This window comes from Neltuma alba, unplaced genomic scaffold (genome assembly GCF_004799145.2).
Source record: "Neltuma alba isolate B1F8T4 unplaced genomic scaffold, ASM479914v2 tig00012103_pilon, whole genome shotgun sequence".
NCBI lineage: Eukaryota > Viridiplantae > Streptophyta > Magnoliopsida > Fabales > Fabaceae > Neltuma > Neltuma alba.
Window position 1 is genome coordinate 44,530 of NW_021636657.1, and position 24,212 is coordinate 68,741.

The 24,212-nt window shown below is 32.5% G+C and overlaps 2 protein-coding genes across 4 annotated transcripts; both read right to left on the reverse strand.

Moving 5' to 3' along the window:
* Positions 1–2,105: 2,105 nt before the first annotated feature.
* LOC114722685 (ankyrin repeat-containing protein NPR4-like) lies at positions 2,106–5,944 on the reverse strand. The gene is made up of 4 exons (XM_028908777.1): positions 5,869–5,944; positions 5,710–5,754; positions 3,935–4,461; positions 2,106–2,771 (listed from the first exon to the last, which is right to left on the reverse strand). Exons 1-4 carry the CDS (start codon positions 5,942–5,944, stop codon positions 2,106–2,108), a joined length of 1,314 nt encoding a protein of 437 aa, XP_028764610.1.
* Positions 5,945–12,928: 6,984 nt separating this feature from the next.
* Positions 12,929–19,395, reverse strand: LOC114722697 (ERAD-associated E3 ubiquitin-protein ligase HRD1B). Of its 3 annotated transcripts, none has more exons than XM_028908789.1 (8): positions 19,302–19,395; positions 18,150–18,688; positions 17,518–17,694; positions 16,282–16,431; positions 15,996–16,198; positions 15,282–15,441; positions 14,173–14,434; positions 12,929–13,326 (listed from the first exon to the last, which is right to left on the reverse strand). In XM_028908789.1, the coding sequence occupies exons 2-8, from the start codon at positions 18,680–18,682 to the stop codon at positions 13,186–13,188; spliced, it is 1,626 nt and encodes a 541-aa protein (XP_028764622.1). In that variant the 5' UTR covers positions 18,683–18,688; positions 19,302–19,395; the 3' UTR covers positions 12,929–13,185. The 3 variants fall into 3 exon arrangements, with proteins under 3 accessions (XP_028764622.1, XP_028764621.1, XP_028764620.1); XM_028908788.1 differs by having other exon boundaries at positions 15,282–15,447; XM_028908787.1 differs by having other exon boundaries at positions 15,282–15,453.
* Positions 19,396–24,212: the final 4,817 nt, after the last annotated feature.

Genomic DNA, 24,212 nt, shown 5'->3' on the forward strand with positions numbered 1-24,212 from the left:
GAAATGGAATGAGGAGGGGGCCAGATCGGGCTGAAGGTTCAGTAGACAGACCATAAAGAGTAAATTTATTTTCACACAAACAGGTGAGAGAAGCAGCCCAAAAACTACAACTACGCCATCAAAAACTAATTAACAGGATTAAATGTAGTAGAAATGGGCTAGTCCTGTCACGGTCAACCAAAGTTTAGAGCTTCATTAGAAGAGGTCCCACTTATATATTAATTGTTAGTCGTCAATAAGTTATGTACTTCTTCTCTTGTACATATGTGGCTATCTGTGTGTATGTATATGTATACATACTACCTTAGGTCCGTAATATATATAAGAACTCGTTTGATTTTTATTTTGATCCTAAATATAAGACCGCAATCGTTTTGTCTCTAATATTTATATTTTTTTTAAAGATAATCCTTCTAATTATGATAGTTATAGCCAACACATTTGATTAGTAAGGATATTTTAAGAAAAATCTATTTATTACAAATAACTAACTTAACTTATTTTTTTAATCTTCTCAAATTAGTCAATTAGCTCTTATAATTAGAACCGGAGGTAGTATGAGATTGTACGTGCCAACTCATCATCTTTTGACTGTGAGCTTTATTCACTTTGCCAACTAATCATCTTTTGACTGTGAGCTTTATTCACTTTTCTCTCCATACGCTTTCTCTTACCCCTTGCTTGGATTGAGAGAAAATTAGGGAGGAGAGAAAACTAGAGAGGAAAACATAAGGAGAAACAAATTTTCTCATGCTTGGATAGGAGAGAAAATGTGAGGGCAAGGAAAAGTGGAGGAGAAAATAAGGTGGGCCTCATGCTTCATTTTCTCTCCAAATTTTCTCTCCATATATGGAGAGATTTGGGAAGAAAAACAAGACTTCCATGACTACCCCTCCTCTCTCTTCCTCTCCATATTTATTTTCTTTTATTATATTTAAAAAGTTATTCATTTTTTTAATCTTAAAACAATATTTTTATTAAATAATTTGGTTTTAAAATATAATAATCTGAAAATATATACAAACCAAATAACTTGATTTTAAATTATTTGATGATGCTAATGTTGGTATAATTTTTCTATTGTAATATTTAATTTAATTTAATTGTAAATATGATATATTTTGATAAGGACGTTTTAGTCATTTTATATATATGCTAATTTTCTTTCCTTTCTATTTTCTCTCATCCATCCAAGCAAGAGGGATGATCACAACTTCCCTCCAATATTTTCTTCTCTCTATCTTCTCTCCTCTTATTTTCTTTCCTCTCAACTTTTCTTCTTATCCAAGCAGAGCATTAAATTTCTAACTTGGCATCAGAGACAACGCTTCTAATAGGACTGTGTCCAATAGGCTTCTAACAGGACTGTGTCTACTAGGAGGATATTCACGGGGAAAAAACTAGGTCATATAAATGAATAGCAACGATAGTGATTCACTGCGCATCCACGGTCTCATAATAAAATGAAAAATATTTTGTTCAACTCGATCGTAAAATCCAACTTGATATGGCAAGAAAATGGCTGGGAACTTGACAGAACCACAAGACAAAGCGTAAGCAATCAAATCAATGAGTGAACCAGAAGGAGATTGAGACCAAGTTTCAACGGAAACTAGTTTCAATACTCATTACAGTTTTGTGCACCATGATGCTTATTGCTGTGATGAAATCTACACTATTCAGATACAATTTTATTGGTATGGATTTAAAATTTTCAACTAATAATTTTTAAATAAAAAATATTTTTGAAAAATTTAAAAGATTACATTTTTGAATTACTTACTTATTAAAGAAAAATATTTTTAAAAAAACAGAGATATAAAAAGTTAAATCTCAGCCGCCCGTATTAAATTTTAATATTTGAGATTTGATCGGGGACTGGTTCCGTTTGAAAGCCACGAAAGTAACATCATGTACGGAACGAGAAGGAATAGCCATATGTCATTCATATAATATAATACACGAAGAAGAGATAAAACAAAGTTACTGCTATAAGTTACAAGGACACAAACTATTTCATATAATACACAACAAATTTATCCAATCCATATACATAAATATACTTAAAACATATAATAATGCTTCCTCGGACTCGATCGAGATGCTCATACGTATTTTGAATAAACTCTTTTCTTCTTGGGTTTGGTGGATATGGTAATGATATCATTCGGAATCAACCTCTTTATGGTCTTCTTCAGCCTCTTCATTCTGTACTTAATTGCCATCACAATGGGAAATTGCGTCAATCCAAAAAGAGTCACAGGGAAGAACGTAGCACTGTAAATCAAACTGGAGCTCCATTTCTTGTTCTCCATTCTTATTGTCAGCAAAATGGTTGACCCAAAAGCCAGCAACGTGGTGGTTAAAGAGATGAACAATAAGGTGAATCCCATTGTGAGCTTTCTGGGTAGGGATTTGTAGAACTCTTGCATCTGAAATGGGGACGTAAGGATGGAAAGGAACATCATCACTGAGACTAGAGAACTTGCCAGCCCCACAACATCCATGATGGCGAAGAAGAGGAAGAGTGGAGAGTTGATGAGGACGGGGACGCCGTTTTCGTCGATGCCGCCTGGGACCGTGTAGGCTGCGGCGAAGACCACAGTGGCCACCAGGACGGACACCGCGGAGCACGACTGAGCTGTGCCCTTGATCCACTCTTGAGCTTCCTTGAGCATTTCTGAGTGCTCTAAATCAAAAAGCTCCTTTGCTGTTAAATTATTGTCGTTGCAAAATAACTGGTAAGGAATAGGTACTATCCTCTTCAATCGCTGCATGAACATTGTACATGCAATAATAGTTAGCCTTCTTGAATCCAAAACAAAACGAATCTTCGCTTTCTGGTTCATATTACTTTCATGGAACTTTGAAGTGATGATTGCAACTCATCAGTTTTTTAATCTAATTAAGAAACTCTTACATATTGCACATCAGATGGACATCACTTGCTGGAGCTCAAGGATTGATGAGTAGTGGAAAGAAAAAGTACCTCGTAATCAAGGGATTAAAAGCCCAACTGATCATTAAACAGGACTAAGATAATTTTTCAGGAGTCTATGGTCTAATTGTGATTAAACCAGAATCAACCCAATGATAAGAATAACACAATTGTAATTAAAATATACAACATATTCATATAAAATTATGAAAAGAATAATATTTAAGTAAAAAGATTATTAATTCACAAATAAATAAAATATTTATTTATAAATAAATATAATTTAACAAAATAAAGTTACTAAACCGCGCATGCATGTATGTATATATATTTTTCTTTAAACTCAAAACAACATTGTTTCAAACTTTGTAAGAGAAGAAAAATATAAATTTCAATTGGGTCAACCCGTGGTCAGACGGAACTAGTTTCGGTACTCATCTCTTTGATGACTACCATAAGCTCATCAGATCTAAACTATCTATATCTCATTTGAACAGTCCAGATTTAAAATCTTTAATTAATTATTTTTAAATAGAATAAACTATTTTTTAAAAGAATGATAGTTAAGAGATCATCACTGTTTTAGATTCTATAGATATTAAAATAATTATTTTGAATAAATAAAAATAAAAAAGAAATCAAACATGAACCACCCAAATGAGATATAGACGGTTCAGATCTGATTAGTTTATAGTGCTCATCAAATGAATGAGCACCGAAACTGGTTCCGTGGTCAGACTGAAGACTAGTTCACCAATTCACTAGTCTGACTAAGCGACTTGGATTGCATTTTAATACCTTGCACATAATCAAAGCTATTTGAAAATACACACACAAGAGGTCTACATATGGACTTATAATAGCTTATACCTACTCTATTTATATGCTTTTTCTGCAGGTTTAATGAGAATTTGGTCAATATGTGATGTTAAACTTATTTATATGCTTTTCTCAACGCAAACCAAAAGGCTAATTAATTAATTATACTATACTTACTTCGAACCAACGTAGCTCCTCCTGAAGCTGGAAGACAACACCAGGTTGATTTCCTCCATCATAATAATCCATCCTCGCAACCTGATGCAGAAGGGTCCGACCTTGGTTGGCCATCTGAGACCCTAAGCGTCCGAGAGCTCCATATTTCTTCAGAACTTTGTAAACATTCTTCTGACGATGCTTGACGGCGACATGTAACACGTTCTGCTCATCATGTTGGCTCACATGCGAGATGGCGTCGGGATGAAGGTCAACGATTTTCTTGACGATCTCGACGATGCCGGTGCTTGCTGCTAGCAACAATGGCGTGTAATCTTTGCAGGGAATGGGGTTTTCTAAGGATTGTGTCTTTTCAAGCTTGGCTTTCTTTGTTGAAGGTTGAATCACCGGCACAACAACCTCAGTTCGAGGTTCTCCATGTTTTGTGTCCATCCATGAGTTGTCTTGCCTTATTAAGAAGTCTGCTAGTTCTTCTGCTAGCCTGTGCTTCTTCTTCCTCTCCCAGATTTCTTTCACCATATCCCATTCTGCATATTTCCCAAAATGTATGTCACAAATCAGAATATTATTAGTTTGGTACGTGGCGTAGATGTGTTTTATGGACCTAATAAGTTGCATTTAACATTTCAACCATTTCACATAAGAGAAAATCACAAGCAAGTCCCTTTTTTTAGAAACTAATGGCACACAAGTGTTTTAAATTTGCAAAATAAAACACGAGCTAGTGCCAAAGTTTTTCACTGAAAGAACAAGCTTGATTGATGAAAATGCCCTTAATTGAAAATATAGGTTAATGTTCCATCATAATTGTAAATACATTGAATTGGCAAAAACGATTTATTACAACAACAAAAAAAACTGTGAATTAACGACGGAATTTGTAAATTCTATCGTAAGGAAGACCATAACTAATTAATTAGCCATGGAATTTTGTCACTAAATTAATTAGCGACCCTAATTCACTATTTTTTTTAGTGACTGTAAATATAAAATTTTCATTTATAAATATAAAATTGTAAAATTTGAAATACAAATATGAAAGTTTAACGTGTAAATAAGAATTTTTTAATACCTCTTTTTTTTAACTTTTTTTTATTTACATCCACCCCTATAGCATCTAAAAATGACATAGATTTGCATTTGTATTTTTTGTTTTTTATTATTTTTAAGTTTGTACTATTCTTCTAAAATATAATAGACTAAAATTTAAACATTAATTTCTCATCTTTTTATTTTACATTTCAAAGGATAACCTAAGACTTGCGAATGATTTCTCGGTTTTAAAATTACCTACAATAAAATTCATTATTTAGGGAAGGCGTGGTTCAACTAGCTCACTAAAAAGTGGTTTAGTTTATTAGTGAATATTAAAGTAAAGAATGTTAAAAAGTATTATTACCTCCGGTCCTAATTATAAGAGCTAGTTGACTAATTTGAGAAGATTAAAAAAAGAAGTTAAGTTAGTTATTTGTCATAAATAGATGTTGTCTTTCCTAAAATATCCTTGCTAATCAAGTGTATTGATTAGAACTATCATTGTTAGAAAGACTATCTTGGAAAAAAAATGTATAAATATTAGAGACAAAGTAGATTGGGGTCCTATATTTAAAACCAAAATAAAAGTTAAACGAGGTCTTATATTAAGGACCGGAGGTAGCACTTTATAAAATGATTATGATACTTTTTCTTTTTTCGTTGGCAGTGAGGGAGGGAGGAGAGAGAATATTGCAAACAATTATAGGGATGAAAAGTGAGGCAAGATTAAATGATCTCACCTTTGGCCACAATTTTCCAGATGATATAGTAGATCCCTGAGAAAACTGCAAAAGTAGCATCAAATTCATATCAACAAGACAACAACTATGTATTGTTCTGATGATGAAAATAGTTTTTTATGTGTTTATGATCCAATACGTACGTATACATATACGTACCTGCAGGGGACGACGACAAGGGTTTGTTTACCTTTCTTTTTGCACTTTCTAGATCTTCCTTCTTCCCTTTCTTCATGAATCCATCATCTTCATCATCACTACTGCTCTCATCATAACCTTTCTCCGGAAGAACTACACACCCAAATTATATATATACATATATACACACACATATGTATAATCAATTCCAATGACCTCAAAAACTTGCGGGAGTTTGAAACATCCTAAAAATGTTTTTAAAAAGAACTTTTCAGCAAATCAAGGCAGACTCCTTTATGCATTTATTTTATATATTATAAAATTACTTTTTAAAACTGTAGTTTGGTTTCTAGCGGACACTCTCTCAATCTCATATCACCCCACCATGCTCTTTTTTCTAGCCATGACTTTTCATCTAATCCTTTTTTAAGGGTCCCGGGACCTTAACAAGTTATACTACAAGCAATTTCACTTTCTATATAAAGCATTAAAAAGAGAGGGAGAGAGACTAGAGAGAGAAGTGGTACACGTACAAGCATAAATGAGTTTGTCTATAAATCCAGCCTGGGAATTATAGCTCCTGAAAACTGAAGGCATTCTTGAAAGCAGCTGAAGACACGTCAATCTGTTTCCATCGTTCGCAAATGCTACCTTCTCAATCCCTTCCATTTTCGACAACCACAATGCCACATCTGCACCATATCGTCAACTTTCAATTAGCTTATTTAAATTCAACCTTAGTGTCTGAGGATTATGCTTCTTGATACTATCTAACTAAGAATCTCAGAAAATATATATATATAGATATATAGATACCAAAATGGTGGCCAATTATAGCGATGTGAAGAATGGAAGTTGTGTCTAGTTTTGGTTGGCGTCTGTGAAAATGGTCCTTTATATTTACAAATCCGGCCATGTGCTTCACCATCCTGAACCGCCCGTACTTGGCGGCCCGGTACACCGGAGTTTCGCCGAGGTCGTTCAGAAGCTCCAACAGATCTTCATCCTCAGCCTGCTTCAGCTTCTTGTCCATCTCATAGTTCAGCAAAGTGTCCACCATGTTCAGATTCTGGCAGAAAACCACCTGGTGAACAAGCGTGTTCTTGTGAGCATTCCCCGTCCTCAGCGCTTGCCGGCGATCGGAGTCTTCTGGAAGCATGTCCAGCAGTTGCCGGATGAGCTCCGGGTCGTCCGACCGGACGGCGACCTGGATCGCGGTGTTCCCGGCGAGGTCAAAGGTCTCGATCAGGGCTTTTGGGTCTTTCTGGAAGAAGGCCTTGAAGGCGAGCCAGTCGCTGTGTAAAGCATGTTCTTGTGGTGTTTCCATTTTGGCTTCAAATTTGACCTTCTTCTCAACTTCGCTCCCCAAATCCATAGCCTTATCTCTCCCTCACTCACACCCCAGAGATTAAACAATAAGCTTTCTCACTACCACTAGTTTCTTTGTTTATTGTGCTTTATTTTGGGCACTTTCCATATATATAATCAATCATTTGGAGTCAGCTAGATGTTCAAAGATTGTTGTTGGAAGCACGGGTGAAGAGGTAGATGAGACGTTTTTGGAGGTGTACTTAGAAATCACAAAAAACACCTTTTAAAAGTATTTTCACACAAACTCCATAAAATTCTTTTTATATATTTACTTCATATACCGTAAAATTATTTTTAAAACTATAGTTTGATTTCTATTCAAATACTCCCTAAGTCTAAAAGGACATAAAGGCAAACGAAAGAGAATTCTCAACAAAATTATTAAACATAACGTTTTAGTTAATAATAATGAATATATATATTTAGTTACTGTAAAGTATAATAATAACATGCTTTCTATGCAGTCGATCCTCCATATAAGGTTTCATTTTAGTGGGAATGCTACCGTCAGACACGTTGTTTTGCTCTATATATTCCTTTGAAAAGCAACAAAACTCATCAAATCAAATCTAGACTGGATGGTGTAGATCTCCCCTTTTTTTTTTTTTAACTCAAAGTATACTCAAATTACTTTAGGCTTAAGAATAATTTCTATCAGGCTAGGAGTATGTTAAAGTTAAAGCCCTTTGAGTAAGTGCATCTTTTAATATTCGAATTCGTATTCTCTTCTTTACATAGTAAAATTACGTACCATATCAATTAATAACTTGTTAACTTGTTGATGGTTTTGTTTACTCAACTTAGTTAAGTTTTAGGCACTCTCACACTCAAGTCTTTATTTGCATAAGCTTATTTAAATTAATTTTAAGATATACAAGATACTACTTCTGGCCTTTAATATAAGATCTTGTTTAACTTTTATTTTGATTCCAAATATAAGACCTCAATCTACTTTGACTTTCATATTTATGTATTTTTTTCAAGGTGGTCCTTCTAATGATGATAATTTTAGCTAATACGCTTGATTAGTAAGGATATTTTAAAAAAGATAAAATCTATATATTACAAATAACTAACTTAACTTATTTTCTTAATCTACTTAAATTAGTCAACTAACTTTTATAATTAAAACCAGAGGTAGTTAATGTGTGAGAAAAATTTTATCTAATAAAAAAATTACTTAATATCTTATTATAAGTAGTGTTTTCAAATCCATGCTAAATTGGATCTTGTATAAAATCATAGGGTCGTATTTTCGAAAGAGACAGAGGAAAAGTAGTATATAAAATTTTGTGAACTCGTTGCTTTTATTATCTAATTAGTATATATTTAATTTCTTTAACACTTGCATATATGATTGCTCTTTGTGATTGTAACTAACCAAAGAACTTGATTGAAATTTGATGTGATGTCAAAATCTATGTCATCACGCATTATGTTTGTTCCTTTCGACTAAATATCCCCTATAGTGCATTGATTGTTTTGGCCATTAATTAACTTTAAAATAGAATATTCCTATACTAGCAGAAGAAAAAAAAAAAAAGAATACTCCAACACTTTTAAAAAGAAGAATTCATCCAAGAACTTTATCACAATTCGTACTGTTGAAAAGCGGACCAGACCGATTGGCTTGGATCAAAAACCGGCCAATGAATCACCTGGTCAGTCTGGTTAGCAGAAAAACCGGCAATGAGATGGACCAAAAAGTGACTCGGCGTAATCAAGTCAACCTGAGAGAAACTCGGTTAAGCTAACCGATTTGGTGAATTAACCCAGTTATGTTTTGTAAAAAAAAAAAAAGTTGTTTTAATGCTAAAAAAATTATAACAACTTAAAGATTATAGATAGAAATATTCTGTTACCATAAATATATTTTGATATTGCTAGAGTGAATATTTAGTGATTTTAATAGTGTGATGCTATGATGTCAATTTGTCAAGAGAATTATTTTGTTAGAAATTCAAGGTATTAAATTGATATTTAGTCTTTTGGATGATATGATTAGAATTTAAATTAATTTTATTTTTTTATTCCTCACCAGTTTGATTCCGGTCTGACCCACTAACCATTAAGTGCTTGTTTGGATTAACTTATAAGTAGCTTTTCAAATGTAATTTACGGAATACGCAGTAAGTATATGAGAAGAGTTTTGTCTCAACTTATGTGAACTTGCTTAAAAGTCTGTTTGAATTCCAAACAAACCCTAACTCGTTACCAATTGGTCCAGAGGCTGGTTGGTTTTGGTACCTTGCAATTATCTCTCCCTCAACTCCTTCTCTAATTAATCTCCATCACATTATTATTCGATGCCGATAAGGTCGAATTCTTTAATTTAAAGAAAAACTATACATAATTTTCTTCTTTTCTGACCTGATTTGTACATAATTTTCCTGAATTTCATGTTAGGTACAAATAATCTCTTTAAGTTTTAAATTTATAATAAATTCTCCTAAATTATTAATTTTTCCATATAGTTATGAATAACTATATATACTATATAGTACAAGGTTTTTCTTATAATAAAATCTATATATCCTATGTTTGTTCAAAATTTGACCTTTGTTGAGTCTCAGATTTAAGTCTCACTAGGTGTAGTTTTATAATTCAAAGAAAGGCTTACCTAATTATAAATTTAAAAAATAAAATAAATTGAGGTATTATATTTAGAGAGTTAAAGGCTTGCAGTTTTGTTAAGAACTTAACAATTGTTTTTAAAAAAATAAACTATAAAGTCAAGCATTACAACCTGCATGGTTTTCACAGCTAACCATCAGATAAAACCTAAAATTTTTGCAGTATTATTGAACTGAATATGATAGTTTTTAAAATTTTAGTTCAGGGAAATTGACAAAAAAACAAAGCGATGGAAACTATAAAATTCCAAATCAGATATTCTCACAAAAATTATTGTTATTTATAAAGTAAGTGTTGTCAAATGTGGTAATCAATCTTCATTTGGAATTTAATAATTTTTGAGGTCTTTATTTGTCATTCTTCCTTTAATTTATCATATTAAAATTTACTTTGAGCAATTTAGTTAAAACTGTAATATTAAAAATGCAATGGAGAGAAATATAGTTGAGACAAACCAATATCCAATAAATTGGAATATTAATATATATATATGTATTTATAGATATGATAATTCAACAAGATAATACATGAATATCAAAATAGGAAAACCAACAACTCTCAAATTTTAATTTTTTTTATCGTCAAAACTATTCACTATCAATTACGTGATGGGCTCTGAAATAATTATCTCTTTCTTCACTCAAACTCACATATTGACAGGTTATCTGGCTTCCATGAATTTCCTGTTTGGTGTGTTCCACATATATATAATTATTTGTTGCTTCAAAAAACATATATAATTATTTAAAGTCAGTTTAAAGTTTGCTTTTTTCTTTGGAAAAGTAATTGAGGTGGGGATGCGTATCGACTTTTCCGCAAAGAATATCTTTATTTATCCAATTTTTTTAATTTATTTTTATTTTTTGGAGTTGATATTCCTAGCTAAATCAATAGAATTGACTTTTGTTTTTTATTTTGCGAGAGAAAGAGCATTCTCCACGGATATATGGGAAACGGTGCTGATCTTTTTAGAATATAGAGTGTAGATCTTTTGTTTTTTAAGCTAAATTTTTTCCATATACAAGTACTAATAATCAAAACCTCAACCATTTGATTAAAGATAAAACCCCTACCACACATATCAATCTTAAAAGAAATATTATAAAAATTTCTAAATCCATATATTCTCTTTTAATTTCCTCTAATCACAATGTGGGTGTGCGGGAGAGGAGAAGGAGATGGAGAACGATACTACTCTTTGTTCAATTTTATCAGAGTGTTTATTCAAAATAAGGGTCTCCATCACCAATGGGTATTGATTCTAGTAAAAAGGACTAGTCACTCATAACATGACGGACAAATGTTTAAATCTTTTTTGAAAGAAGTACTCATATTTAGTGATTGACAATGCTTCTAATAAGATTACTTCCCATATAAAGATACCAATATCTAAAAGAAAAAGGGTCTCCATCATTTGGGGGTCACTTATTTTGAACATTAATTACTTTCAAAACATTTCACCCCAAAAAACAATTTACTTTCAAAACAGAATCCAATACTTTGAAAAAGAAACTAAGAAGAATTTATCTTAACTGCATCACAATTATTTAACCCCACCACCCTCCTCACATACACACACACACTATGCTGCTAATACCAAGTATTTAAAAGATCACTTTATACAATAACGTGATTTTCATGCTAAACTCATATGATGAGAGAATGAACTTTATCGATCACCAAAATCATTTGAACTCCATCAGTCAAAATAAAGCGTCTTTATGTATCAATACAAAATAGCAGTCTAAACTCTAAAAGTTCTTAGTTTTCCAAAGCATTTCATATTCCTCAAAACATAAATTAATAAATGTAATTAGAAACTAATTGATTATCTGTAGAAAGCTTATATGCAATTTGGGAAGGTTTTAAATTGGAAATTACATTGCTAAAGGCTATGTAGCCTAGTATCGTTGATGCTCATTTTTAAGTAAGAAGTCGTGAGTTCAATTCCACTTGTAATTTGAGATGATTTTCTTCAATTCAAAAAACAAAATTGAAAAGCATATTATTGAACTATTTGTGCATCTTCCTTTAAATAATTTAAACTTTAGAAGTAGTGAGCTTGGCCAATCAATCAAGTTTATGTGTCCAAAATCGCGGGAACAAAATATTGAAAAGTCTGAGTCTACCTCCACTTTTTATCCTCAAAATCATACTTACCATATCTTTAATTTTTTGTTCTGATGCATAAGCAAATGAACAAGACAAAGGCTGTCGAAGACCACTTAGTTCCATTGAGGTTCCTTTAATTTGCTTCTTTTTTTTTTTCCAAAATATGATTAGATCTTAGGAGAATTACACAGAAAAGAAATAATTACTAAAAAATCCTAATAACAACTTGAACGGCCTATAATGACAAGTCTTACAGTGAAAAATAAAAACATCTTGGATTTGTTTTGTAATTTTTTTCCTTTTATGGGACTTGATTATAATTCTTCTGATCATAGATCTTTTTAAAAATAAAATAAAATTTTCTTTTAGAATATGAATTGTGAAATGTGAAATAATACTTTCCAATACATTAATTTAATTATAATTTAGAACTAAAAAACTGATTTCATGTTGAAAGACAGAAGATCAGCTATAATTTGTGTACAGATAATAACAAAATAAAGTGAAATGAATTATTGTGTTGGTTTATGAAAACTCGTTGTTTTCTCTCCTTTTTTTTTTGTTTTTGACACTTAAATAAGTTTGATGAAATCGAGTAAAACAATTAGAAAATAAAAATACCTATTATATTTTCCATATTATTTATACTTTTCTCTCTTTTATAATTTAATGAAATTCACTTAAATTCATGTTCAGAGAATATTAAAATAAATCATATTAATAATTTTAAAAGTGATTTTACAGTACGAAGTAAATATAAAATAAAATTCATCTTGATTTGTGTGAAAACACTTTTAAAAAGTGCTAATGGGATTTGTCAAACATCCCCTAAAAAAAACTTATGTTCATTGACCTACGAGCCGCCTGAAGAAAACAAAGTCAAAAAGTACCCCATCTAATTTTATGGCCACATCTTAGCAATAAATTACCATGAAAATGCCAACCAAAAAAAATTCCCATGATGAACTCGATGACATTCAGTAATATTTAATACTAGATATTTACCATAAAAATTATTACGCAAGATAACAAAAGCCTGCCAGACACAAATCAATTTTAAGAGGCACTAGGCATTAATAAGATTAATATAACAAAGAACAAGCCTTGAACAATCTCAAATTGATGATGCGACCTACGATGCTGTGATTTCTGTACTCTACTTTGCCTATATCTACATTTGGAAGTCTCCTCATTATACAGCCAGAAAAATAAGCAAGCAGTTTATAAACTGCTGCCTTGAATATCAGACACAGATGAAGAGGAAGCAACCTGCTTGTCTTTGCCACTTGATGTCGTCTTGCCCCCATTCACATTTTCCTCATCACATGCCTTCCGCAGAATCTGGAGCTGATTTTGCAGAATCTATTTTAATTTCACCCCAAAAAAATTAATTGTACGAGTTAGATTTCTATCTTCATTCTCGGATTATGTGATGCAAACAAATTAAATACCCAGACCAAGCACTCTAGGTATTACTTCAATACTTCTAGCTCAAAATATAAACATCAAATAATTAACTTAAGCAATATGAAAAGTAGGTTAAAATTGGTTAAATACAATATATCTGTTAAAAAATGTAACTTATTTTCCTAAAACACCCTTAGGAGAGGGTGGGGGGGGGGGATCAGTGAAGAAAGAGATGAAAGAAAATAAGCGGAAAAAAGATGAGACATATAATTAATTAGAAATAAAAATGGAAAAAAATGCATTAAATGATTCAACAAATCTAAAATGAAACTTTAAAAAAATAAAAATAAAATAAAATAAACAGACCCTTTCAAAGAACATAGGCACGTACGTACATATCATGCATACGGGACCCATCAGTTTCCGAAATCTCTTCAATTTTCACAAATCCAGAATAAATTAATGTGGACATTTACCAACATGCCATCACGAATCGTGTTTCATTGTTTAGAGTTCCAAAGTCTGATACACTGGAATGCTATACACTAATTTTATATGTGCATGTGATATGGCACATTCTTACAGAAAACTGATTGTGAGAAAGTAGTTATAATGTCAGCAATGTCAATGACTAGAGGCATGGGGATAGGAAAAGCCACAGTGTAACCACTCATTTGATGGCAACCATAATCACCAAACTTGACCACTTTGCAAAAGCTCACTAAGATGACATGTCACAGCTATTAGTTGGCAGGGCAGTGACAAACAAGTTAACATTAAAGAAGTTCAGCGCAATCATACCTCAATCTGGCGTCTTTGAGCTTCCAGCAGAGACTTTGGCGTATTTGGATCAGATCCAGATCCCTCCCCATAATTCTCATTTGCTACATGCGTTAGAGAAGGGGGAAAAAGAAACGGTCCCATTGGATGAAAGGAAACATTCATTGGTCCACCAGGGATGAGAAACTGCCGTTGTGTTTGTTCATGTTCTACATTAAATTCAGTATTAGTAGATTCAGCAGCCGGTCTTTGAACAGGAGGATAAACAGTGTATCCAGGGGCGCTGCAAAGGAGAACAAACCCAGTTAATTGACTATTTTAATAGGCTGTAAGCAATTGATGTTATCAGTTTTACAGTGCACCTTAAACACAAGAATTGGAACTTGAAATTGATAGTTACCTCATTAATCAAATTGATTCGCGTTTTATTGACCAGATTTGAATGGAAATACAGCATTTAAAGATAGTTTGAGTTTTGAGATAATAGAATACTACAAATTGTATAGCTGATGCTTTTAACCTTCAAAACCAAAGAAATTTTCCATACCAAAATAATACAAAATTAACTAGCTTCTATTCATGCTTTTGGAGCTGAAGCAAGGGTAAAGGATTTCAAAATTCAAGATATTGCCAAAATGCCTGTCATTGTAGCAAGATTAGGTAAACAATGTTCGAACTGCATTTCAAAATTACTAGAATGTCTTAAACTTTAGGAATAACACGTGTGAATCAGATTCCATGTGTAAGACTACGATCTGGAAAAAGGGGAAAAATAGAAAAAAATAGACCTTTGTCTTGATTCAACGAATAGCCCCTGGACCATCTTTTACAAACAAGATTCTTGCCTCAGTTTATTAGTCCTTTACACTAGAACAGATTAATAGAATATAACATGTATGTATAAAATATTATTTTCCCACTGCTAAAATTTTAAAATAACAACCACCCTGGCACACAATATGTTTTCGGTTAAATCCTTCATTCATGGATCAGTCTGTTTAAGTGTGTGTGGAGCACGTCTCTGTGAGTATGTGTGTTAAGAAAGGTGGCGGGCAAATCAATGATATTTAAATTGGTTAAAGGGACAAGAAAAAAATTAAATTGGTGAAAGGAAAGAGATATTGCCATACCATACTAAAGAAGTTGCCGAGGGGTATACATAAGACTTCTCGTACATTGAAGCAGCAGCAGCTGCAGCTTGGAGTCTAGCTTGATGACGACTCAAATTATCAGTAGCTGCCCCACTGCCACCTTCAGCTTGGGCTGAGCTTCCTGTACTTGTTCCTGTTCCTGCTCCTGCTCCTGTTCCATGTTACAATAATCCACCCTACATCATGTCAGCACTATCTAAAGCTGCAATCTTCACCTTATTCATATTATTTTATAAATATTTAAACAGGTTGTGTTAAACTCAAAACGAGACCATATTAGACAAAAAAGTAAGAGAACGTGACAATCCCAAGAAAAAAGATAACATGGTTTCATTAAGAGTTGAATAAATTATTTCGGTTTTCATTATACACAATACACCATCTTATGACTCTCCAAGAAATAAAAGAAAATGGGATAGAAATGTCCTAACTCTCTAAAAAAGAGTTTGTATGGTAAAAACAATTCAAAACTAAAATGCCTCAAAAAGGATAATGTATGGTTGTTGCATGGAAGGGGCATATCCCAAGAGGACTAGTCTGTTCATATCAAGCTATATGACATTCACTTTTCCCATTTTCCATTTCAGTTGCTAAAGACATTATTTCATCAGAAATAGTATCATTTGAATTTTGGTATACTGCAATCATTAATATGCTAACAAACTGTGCATATAGTATTTCTCATAGGGTTACCCTGTCGATCTGACTGTGCTCCATGCTGCCCTCCAGCAGTAGTTGCCCCATTTTCAGGTGGTACAACCAAGGCTCTGCAGGTAGGGCAAGTATGTTGTCGCTCCAACCATGATCGGAGGCAATGCACATGAAAAAGATGTCCACATATAAGTTTCTTGGCTGTAGTCATCTCTTCACGACAGATAATACATGTAGCATCGCTTCTGCATAGCCATTTTAAAAATTAATACTATTATATAAGCTTAACTTAAAAACTAACAAGTAACATGTTGAGTTAACAACTTACGCATTAAGCTCTTCGGGGGTTGCATCAGGAAACCGATCATTCATATTTGATGTAATCTTACGGTACCGTATGTAGTCAGCGACACGAACTCTGAAGTTCCTAAATGTCTCATACAGCTCCCGTATTAAGTGCAAAGGCACACCATAATTTCTATCAAAACCAACTTGAGGTTAGTAAGTGAAGAAATAGCCATGTGAAGACTAAACATGCAGTAAAATCAAAATCAAAACATGGCAAACAAGTAAACCAAAAGCTGGACAAACTATTTTAGAACAACATTCCCTACTGAATAAAAGAAAACAGTAGAAGTAATTAAAAAAAAAAAACGGTAGAAGGTGACGGGTGACCATCAACTTATTGAATTTAATATCTCTGAACAAATGATAAAGCAATAAGATAACAGTGAAGTTCCATGACAAACACAGCGAGCATATGTTTAATTAATATTATAATTAGTTAAGTAAATTAGACAGACGGTTCCACGGCCAATGTTCAACCATCTGAACAGGAGATGACATAAACAAGTTACTAGAAAATAAAGGGGCACCAATGAGGAAGTTATTATTAAAGAAAATCCTCAGTGCAATTGCAACCCAATCTGGAACTGAAGCTGCCTAATCCGAAATTTTAAAGGACTAGCCTAATTAAAAAAATGACAAAATATGTCTCTCTCACCCATTAATTTCCAAATAATAATTTAAAGAGGGCTTGTGCTGCACAAAAATTCCAGCAGCTTGTTTGTCTAATTCCAGGTATGATTTACCTGCAAATTCCAATTCTTGAACCCACATTCAAATTTTTGAACCAAAATGTTAACAATCAATTTCAAGGTTAAAAATTTTAAGCTGGCAAGGTCCTCCGAGTAGACACTTTAGGAAGATTCTTATTCTTCCCAAGAATTAAAAATGTAAATTTCACCTTAATAATGCCCAATCAGGCAACAAGGCCATGCAAATGTAAGTACAGGTATAAGATTTCTATCACAATGAGTTTCAAATGTTCATGTCAAAGAAACTAATCCATTAAGTATCATTATCAATTATGAAAGAAAATTTGATTCTATGTGCAATCCAATGGATAAGAGTTACTTTTGATAAGTGTGTGTCTGTGCACACGTGGGAGGAAGGGAGGAAGGGAGGGAGGGGAGGGGAGCATATGACTTCTTTACTGCAGATGCCAGTTTAATTCACGAGGGCTACCATGCATATGCAAAATAAGAGCTGAATGATCACTTACATGAAAATTACAAGGAAGAAACACATGTACATAGACAAGTGAAGCAAATCCCTAATGAGTTCCAAGTAGAATGTAAAGACTGGTTTCTTTTCCCATTGTCCTTCCATAAGCATGTCGCTAACATAGAAAAGATATTTCACAAAAATTGACACTGTTGTTGTTGCCAGTATCATGTACCTGAGATGGAAATAGATAGTGTCAAAGATAAATCCCCAGGATAAATTATTCAAAGATTCCAAAGCACTTCCCAAACTGAATAAACTGAAATGTTAAATCAAATGTTAGCACAAATAGATTCCTAGTTGGTAAAGTGATTCATATTAATACATCCTATGACTAAAGTTAATTAAACCTAATGATTGGTTGCTTACAATAAAATGGCTTCTGATCAAACAAGAAAGTTAAGAATTCAACAATATTCTGGATTTCTATATATTTAAAAGGCCTAGCTGGGCTTATGAACAGCTAAAGATTGTATAGTTTTTAACCATCATGCATCATTCTAATCTTGACACAACCAATGTAGACACAGAAAACTTTAAAAGTGATAGAAAGTGAATCATTTTTCAATTCAGATTAGCCATATGGCAACTGACAACGAGTTTAGGACGATTATAGAGAAGATGGCTTACTCGAAAGCAAAAAACAGGGAAACTGAAGCCTGCCATGATTGTATCAAATGCTTCATGGAACTATATAAAAAGAGTCCATCCAGAAGAAGGAGAAAACCCATAAAAGACACAATTCGAATGTGAGACAACAAGGGCACTGTAGGAGTGGTCTCAATATATTCAACTCTTTTCTGAGCCAACCAATGTAAAGCTTTGATCAACAACAGTGCCGTGACCATAGCAAGGAATGTAACAGAGAAATCCTGCCTAAAAATGGTGATGGCAAAGAGAATTTCCATAACCTCCCTCCATGATTGCTCATTAAGCCTCTCAACCTCTGCCTCTCGCAGTGTGCCAAGGAAGACCCTCTTCGTTAATTGCCATAAAAGACACATAATGACCAGACCCATGTTGAGAAGAAGTACCAAGCTGATCTTGGAAGTAGACAGAAAAACCATTGCTGGATAAAATTGACCTCTGCTGTTGAATGCATGATATGTAACAGCTAGAGTTGCAACGAAACTAAGCCCCGCATATGTCTGTAGCCTCATCATTTTGCTCTACACCCTGAAAAAGCAGCCATTTAATCAACATCTGGAAATCAATATACAGAAGAAGTCCTAACTCAACATAAAACGGTTATCCTTCAGGCACACTTATATTTAAAGGGCAAGGATGTTGCGTTGTCAACAACCATTAACTCCCAAAAAAGAACGCATTAAAATACGAAATAAATCAAATCGATCCTCTCTTCTTCCTCAACTACACCAATGTCATTAGTACTCGAGCAACCAAAAAATCCGGAAGCTGATAAGTAAAATAACCCATTAAATTTAAAAAGAATGATGATGATAACACAAGAACGGTATAATTGATTGAACAAAGCATTTAATATTCAGCTTAAGAAATCCCCGAAAAACAATTCAAACAAAAAATGAAACAGAACGAACAATTTAAACATTTAAGAGGAAAAAAACAGATACTAGATCAGCATGAAAGGCCCAAATGGATAAAAACTCTCAAATCCCACAACCAGTTTTCTGCCAATACATCCCAAGAAGATGAACCCTAAACTAAGAGTCAGATCACCGTCCAACATCAATACAGCTACAAAAATGGATGAATCAATTGAAAGAGGAGAAAACTAAATCTTTCCTGCGAAATAATACACACCAATCAATTCTTGAAAAGGTCAAACAAACGTCGGCGATCAGTTTCAGCACCTTCAGCAGCTCGCTTTCGGTCTCTCTTGGATTTTTATTTCCAATGAACTCAGAGAGAACGATGATGTATGTTTATCCAATGAGATTCTACCACGTCATCCGCTGTTTTTCAGTAGGCTTCTGTTTGGGGCTTTGATCGGGGTTTAGATTGCACCTGATACCAGTTTTAATATTATATCAATTAAATAAAATAAAAATGCAAATTACAATTTATAAGTAAAAAAATGACATATTAACTTCATAATATCCAAAACATCTGTTCAATTTAAGAAATCCCATTTTGGTCTCAAGAGACCAAATTGAAATTATGATGTTAAATGAAAAGACCAAATTGTTCTTCATTTTATTTATTGTTTTTAAAATACCAAAGCCCTTATTGGCCGGCCAGTCGCCAAAGCTCCGACAACTAGCCAACAATTGGTCACAAGAGCTCTGTCGGTCAGAAACAATTTTTTTTAAAGATTTTTAAAATTTCAGTATAATGGTTAACAACTTTTGTAATGTTATTGACAACAGATTTTTCGAAAAATTCAAAAAGTAGTATTTTTACAACTTCAATAATGCCGTTAACAAGTTCCGTAACTCTATTAACAACTTCGATATAGCATTTAACAACATGTTTTCTTAAAAATTCAAAAAAATAGTATTTTTACAACTTTAGCAACTACTTTTTTTTTTAATTTTTACGATTTCAGTATAACAGTTAACAACTTTTGTAATGTTATTAACAATTTCATTATAGCAGTTAACAATAAGTTTTCCAAAAAATTCAAAAACTAGTATTTTTACAACTTCAGTAATATCGTTAACAAGTTCTGTAACTCTGTTAATAACTTCAGTACAGCATTTAACAATAGGTTTTCTTAAAAATTAAAAAAAAATGGCATTTTTATAACTTTAACAACTACTTTTTTTTTTAAGATTTTTACAATTTCAGTATAACGGTTAACAACTTTGATATAGCAGTTAACAACAGGTTTTTTGACAAATTTAAAAAGTAATATTTTTACAACTTCAGTAATGCTGTTAACAAACTCAAAAACCTGTTGTTAACCGCTATACTGAAGTCATTAATAGCGTTACAAAAATTGTTAACCGTTATACTGAAGTTATAAAAATTGTCAAAAAAAATTGTTTTCAGCCCCCGGAGCTCCGGTGACCAATTGTTGAATTTCTCGAAAAACCTGTTGTTAACTAATATACTAAAATTGTTAATAGCTTTACAAAAGTTATTAACTGTCATACTGAAGTTGTAAATATTTTCAAAATTGTTTCCGGTCACCGGAGCTTATTGAATTTCCTAAAAAACATGGTTTTATCTGCTATACTGAAGTTATTAATAGTGTTACAAAAGTTGTTCACTGTTATACTGAAGTTGTAAAAATTTTCAAAAAAATTGGTTTCGACCGACAGAGCTCCGATGACTAATTGTCGGCCGGTCGCCGAAGCTCCAGTGACTGCCACTACCAGAGCTCTGGTGACCGGCCAACCAGTGGGGGCTTTGGTATTTTAAAACAATAAATAAAATGAAGGGCAATTTGGTTTTTTCGTTTATCATGATAATCTCAATTTGGTCTCTTGAGACCAAAATGGAATTTTTTAAATTGAACAGATGTTTTGGACATTATGAAGTTAATATGTCATTTTTTTGTCTTTTTCCCTTATAAGTAGGCATACATATTTCAGTGAATAATATTACTATTGATTCTTAATATAAGAGTTAAATAATGAATTTATAAAGATTAACGGTCTCTTTTGTATAAGGGAGATGGAAAGAAAGAAAGGGGAGGCAAAATTTTAATGAGTTTGTTTTAAAAAATTAAATAAAATTTTGATAAAAAGAAATTCTAAGATAAAAGAGTAATTAGAATAAATCAAAAAATTTTAACCCCATTTCTTGAATTTTTTTAAATTAGCTCATTAAAATTTTTCCTCCCCTTTCCTTTATACCAAAAGAACCCTAAAAAAATTAATTAAATTAGTTATTTATAATAAATATTTCTTAAATTACCCTATCTAACCATATATATTATACTTTGCTAAAAACCCTATCTAGAGACAAAGATATTTTGAAAAAAATATGATAAATTTAAAAGATAAAGCGAATTAAGATATTATATTTATGATCAAATCCAAAATCAGTCCTCATATTCAGGCTTTGTTTGGTTGGAGGGTTGTTGAGGGGAGGAGAAGGGAGGGGATAAAATAAGTGTGTTTGGTTGGGAAAAATTGAGGGGAGGGAAGGAAAAAAAATTTGTCTTTTAGTGCTTCCCTCCCCTCTTTATGCTCTAATCCAAATTTGGAGTTTTTTTGGAGGGGAGAGAAATATTATGTCTAATATTGATTAAACTACCCATATTAACTTTTCAATATTTCAAGTTTGTCCTTTTTATTAGAAATATTTTTTTAACTTCTTTCTCTTTTCAGCCACTAATAATATTTGATAATGATAATATAATATTATAATTATATAATATATACATATCATATATATTAAGATATACATATCATAATATGTGTGTATTATAATTATATATCATAGCGTGTGTGTATTATAATCTCAGATAGGCTGCAAACATGCATATATATTAATATATACATATCATAACATGTGTGTTTTAATTATATAATATATACATATCATATATATTAATACATATAATTATAAAATTAATGAGATGGAATGTTAAACTGTTTATCATATTTCCTAATTTTTTTTAGTTTTATCATAATTTTTTTATCACATGTAAGTGAAGTAATTGGTTTTTTTTGAAATTGATAAATTAAAAAATAATAATTTTGATATAAATATTGTAATAAAATAATATAGCAGTCTAAATATAAGGGCATGTTTGTCAATTTATAATTACCTCTCCTCCTTTCTTTTTATGAACCAAACAAGAAATCTCACATCCCTTCCTCTTCCCTCCAACCAAAGAAAACCCATAACCTTGATTCCCCTTCTCTCTCCTTCCTTTAATTAACCTCCTCTCCCCTTCCTTCTGTTGAACCAAACAAAACCTTAAGATCTAAGGTAGTAATAAAATAACAAGCTCTCCATATGATAATTCAAATCATAATGTACATTATAAGATCTACTAAAAATTTTGCAAGTGCTTATAAGTAAATTTGTAAGTATATATATGCATTTCAATCGTTTCAGAACCTTTTCTTTTCTCTTCTCATCCTCTTTGCTCCTCTTTCTTTTCAACCACTGGATTAATATATTTTAGGCCAAAATACACATAACTACCCTCAACTTTGGGTAAGTAGTATAAAACCCCCTCAACTTTAAAAGTTTAAATTCTACACCCTCAACTTTCAGATTGTGACCATAAGCCCCCTGTCGTTAAAATGGCCGTTAAATCTAACGGAGTGAATGACATGTCAGCTTATTAAAAATTATGTGGCAAATGACATGTAATTTTTATTATTTTGTTTATTTATTTTGAGTTAAAACTCATAATTATAATAGAGGGCATTTCGGTGATTTAACCTATAATAATTCCTAGTGTTTAGGATTCATCATTGTCTCCCTTTCTCAGCCTCTCCTAATTCTGCAACTTGTAAGTCCTCTCCCTTCCCAACCTTTGATCCATTCTCTAATCATCTTCATTGTTTCAAAAATCATCTTCATTACCTTTTTCCTTCTAGAATTTTTCCCCCCGATTTTGAACTTGTTTGGTTAATGATTGCATTATCTTCACTTTTCGTCTTGCAAGTCCGCCTCCTTGTCGGCATCGTTTCCTCAAATTTTCTGATCTTCTTTCTCATTCCAAAAAGTCACCATTATTTTTCCTATCTTCATCACATTATTCATTTAAATTTAGAACCTTTATTTCAACATATGCGAGAGGGCGCCTTGCGTGGAAGTGAAAGATAGAAATTACCAATGCTTTTGTTGAAAGAGTTCAGCCTAAAGATGATTCTTTGCAAAAGTGCCGTAGAAAATATGATGTTGGGTTTTCCAGTTAACATTGTTTTGTAGGGAGTTGATAGGAAAATATTCATATTTCCACAATCATCATGAAGATGATGCATTTGTGCGAAAATATCGGGATTATGTAGATGATGAGGGATCTATCCTGGAACAATGCGGTTTAAGCTAGAAAATCAATGGTAGAATACCGATACTAAGCAGGAAAATCAAATGGCAGACGCAATGACTATAATGCTCTCAACAATGGAGTTGGACTCCAAAACATTGGCTTGGAGTCAGTCCAGGAGTTTATCAGAGAGCTTCTGAAAACATAGTAGTGCTGTTTTCTTGTCCCTTGTATCAATTTAAAAAAAAAAAAAAGAACACCATTACCAAGATTCAATTAAGAAGATAATAGAATGGGATGCATGAGGATAAATTTGAACAAAGATTATGGTTAGAAGATGAAGTAAGCATCATTGATAGAGTGGATATGGTATAGAAGACTCGCAGGTAGCGGGAGGCTGTTAGAGCAGGACGACTACTGAATTTGGGAGAGTTGTGCTAGGGATTAATATCATGTTGAATGGCGAAAATACCCTTTACTACAATTGTTGGCTCTAACCTAAAATAAATAAATAAGATAATAAAAATTACATCTCATTTGCTACATAATTTTTAATAAGCTGACATGGCATTCACTCTATTGGATTTAACAGCCATTTCAACAGTAGGGGGCTTATAGTCACAATATGAAAGTTGAGGGTGTGGGATTGGAACATTTGAAGTTGAGGGGGTTTTATGCAATTCACCTAAAGTTGAGAGGACTTACGTGTATTTTGGCCTATATTTTAATAGTTGATATTTTAAAAATATTTATAAATTTTTTTTAAAATGTTTAGTGTATTTACAAATTAATTTTAATAGAGTTCATAATTTATT

Bases quoted from the DNA above. Each gene is read 5' to 3' on its own strand.
- LOC114722697 (XM_028908787.1), bottom strand. From the start codon at position 18,682: ATGATGAGGCTACAGACATATGCGGGGCTTAGTTTCGTTGCAACTCTA. The intron at 16,432-17,517 runs GTAAGTGATCAT...TGGTTTTGATAG, and splicing joins TTCTTCCTTGTAATTTTCAT to AAATTATGGTGTGCCTTTGC. The intron at 14,435-15,281 runs GTATGGCAATAT...TCTCCTTTGCAG, and splicing joins TCGGCAACTTCTTTAGTATG to CGCCCCTGGATACACTGTTT.
- LOC114722685 (XM_028908777.1), bottom strand. From the start codon at position 5,944: ATGAAGAAAGGGAAGAAGGAAGATCTAGAAAGTGCAAAAAGAAAGGTA. The intron at 5,755-5,868 runs GTACGTATATGT...CTACTTTTGCAG, and splicing joins CTTGTCGTCGTCCCCTGCAG to TTTTCTCAGGGATCTACTAT. The intron at 2,772-3,934 runs GTAAGTATAGTA...ATGTTCATGCAG, and splicing joins AGGAGCTACGTTGGTTCGAA to CGATTGAAGAGGATAGTACC.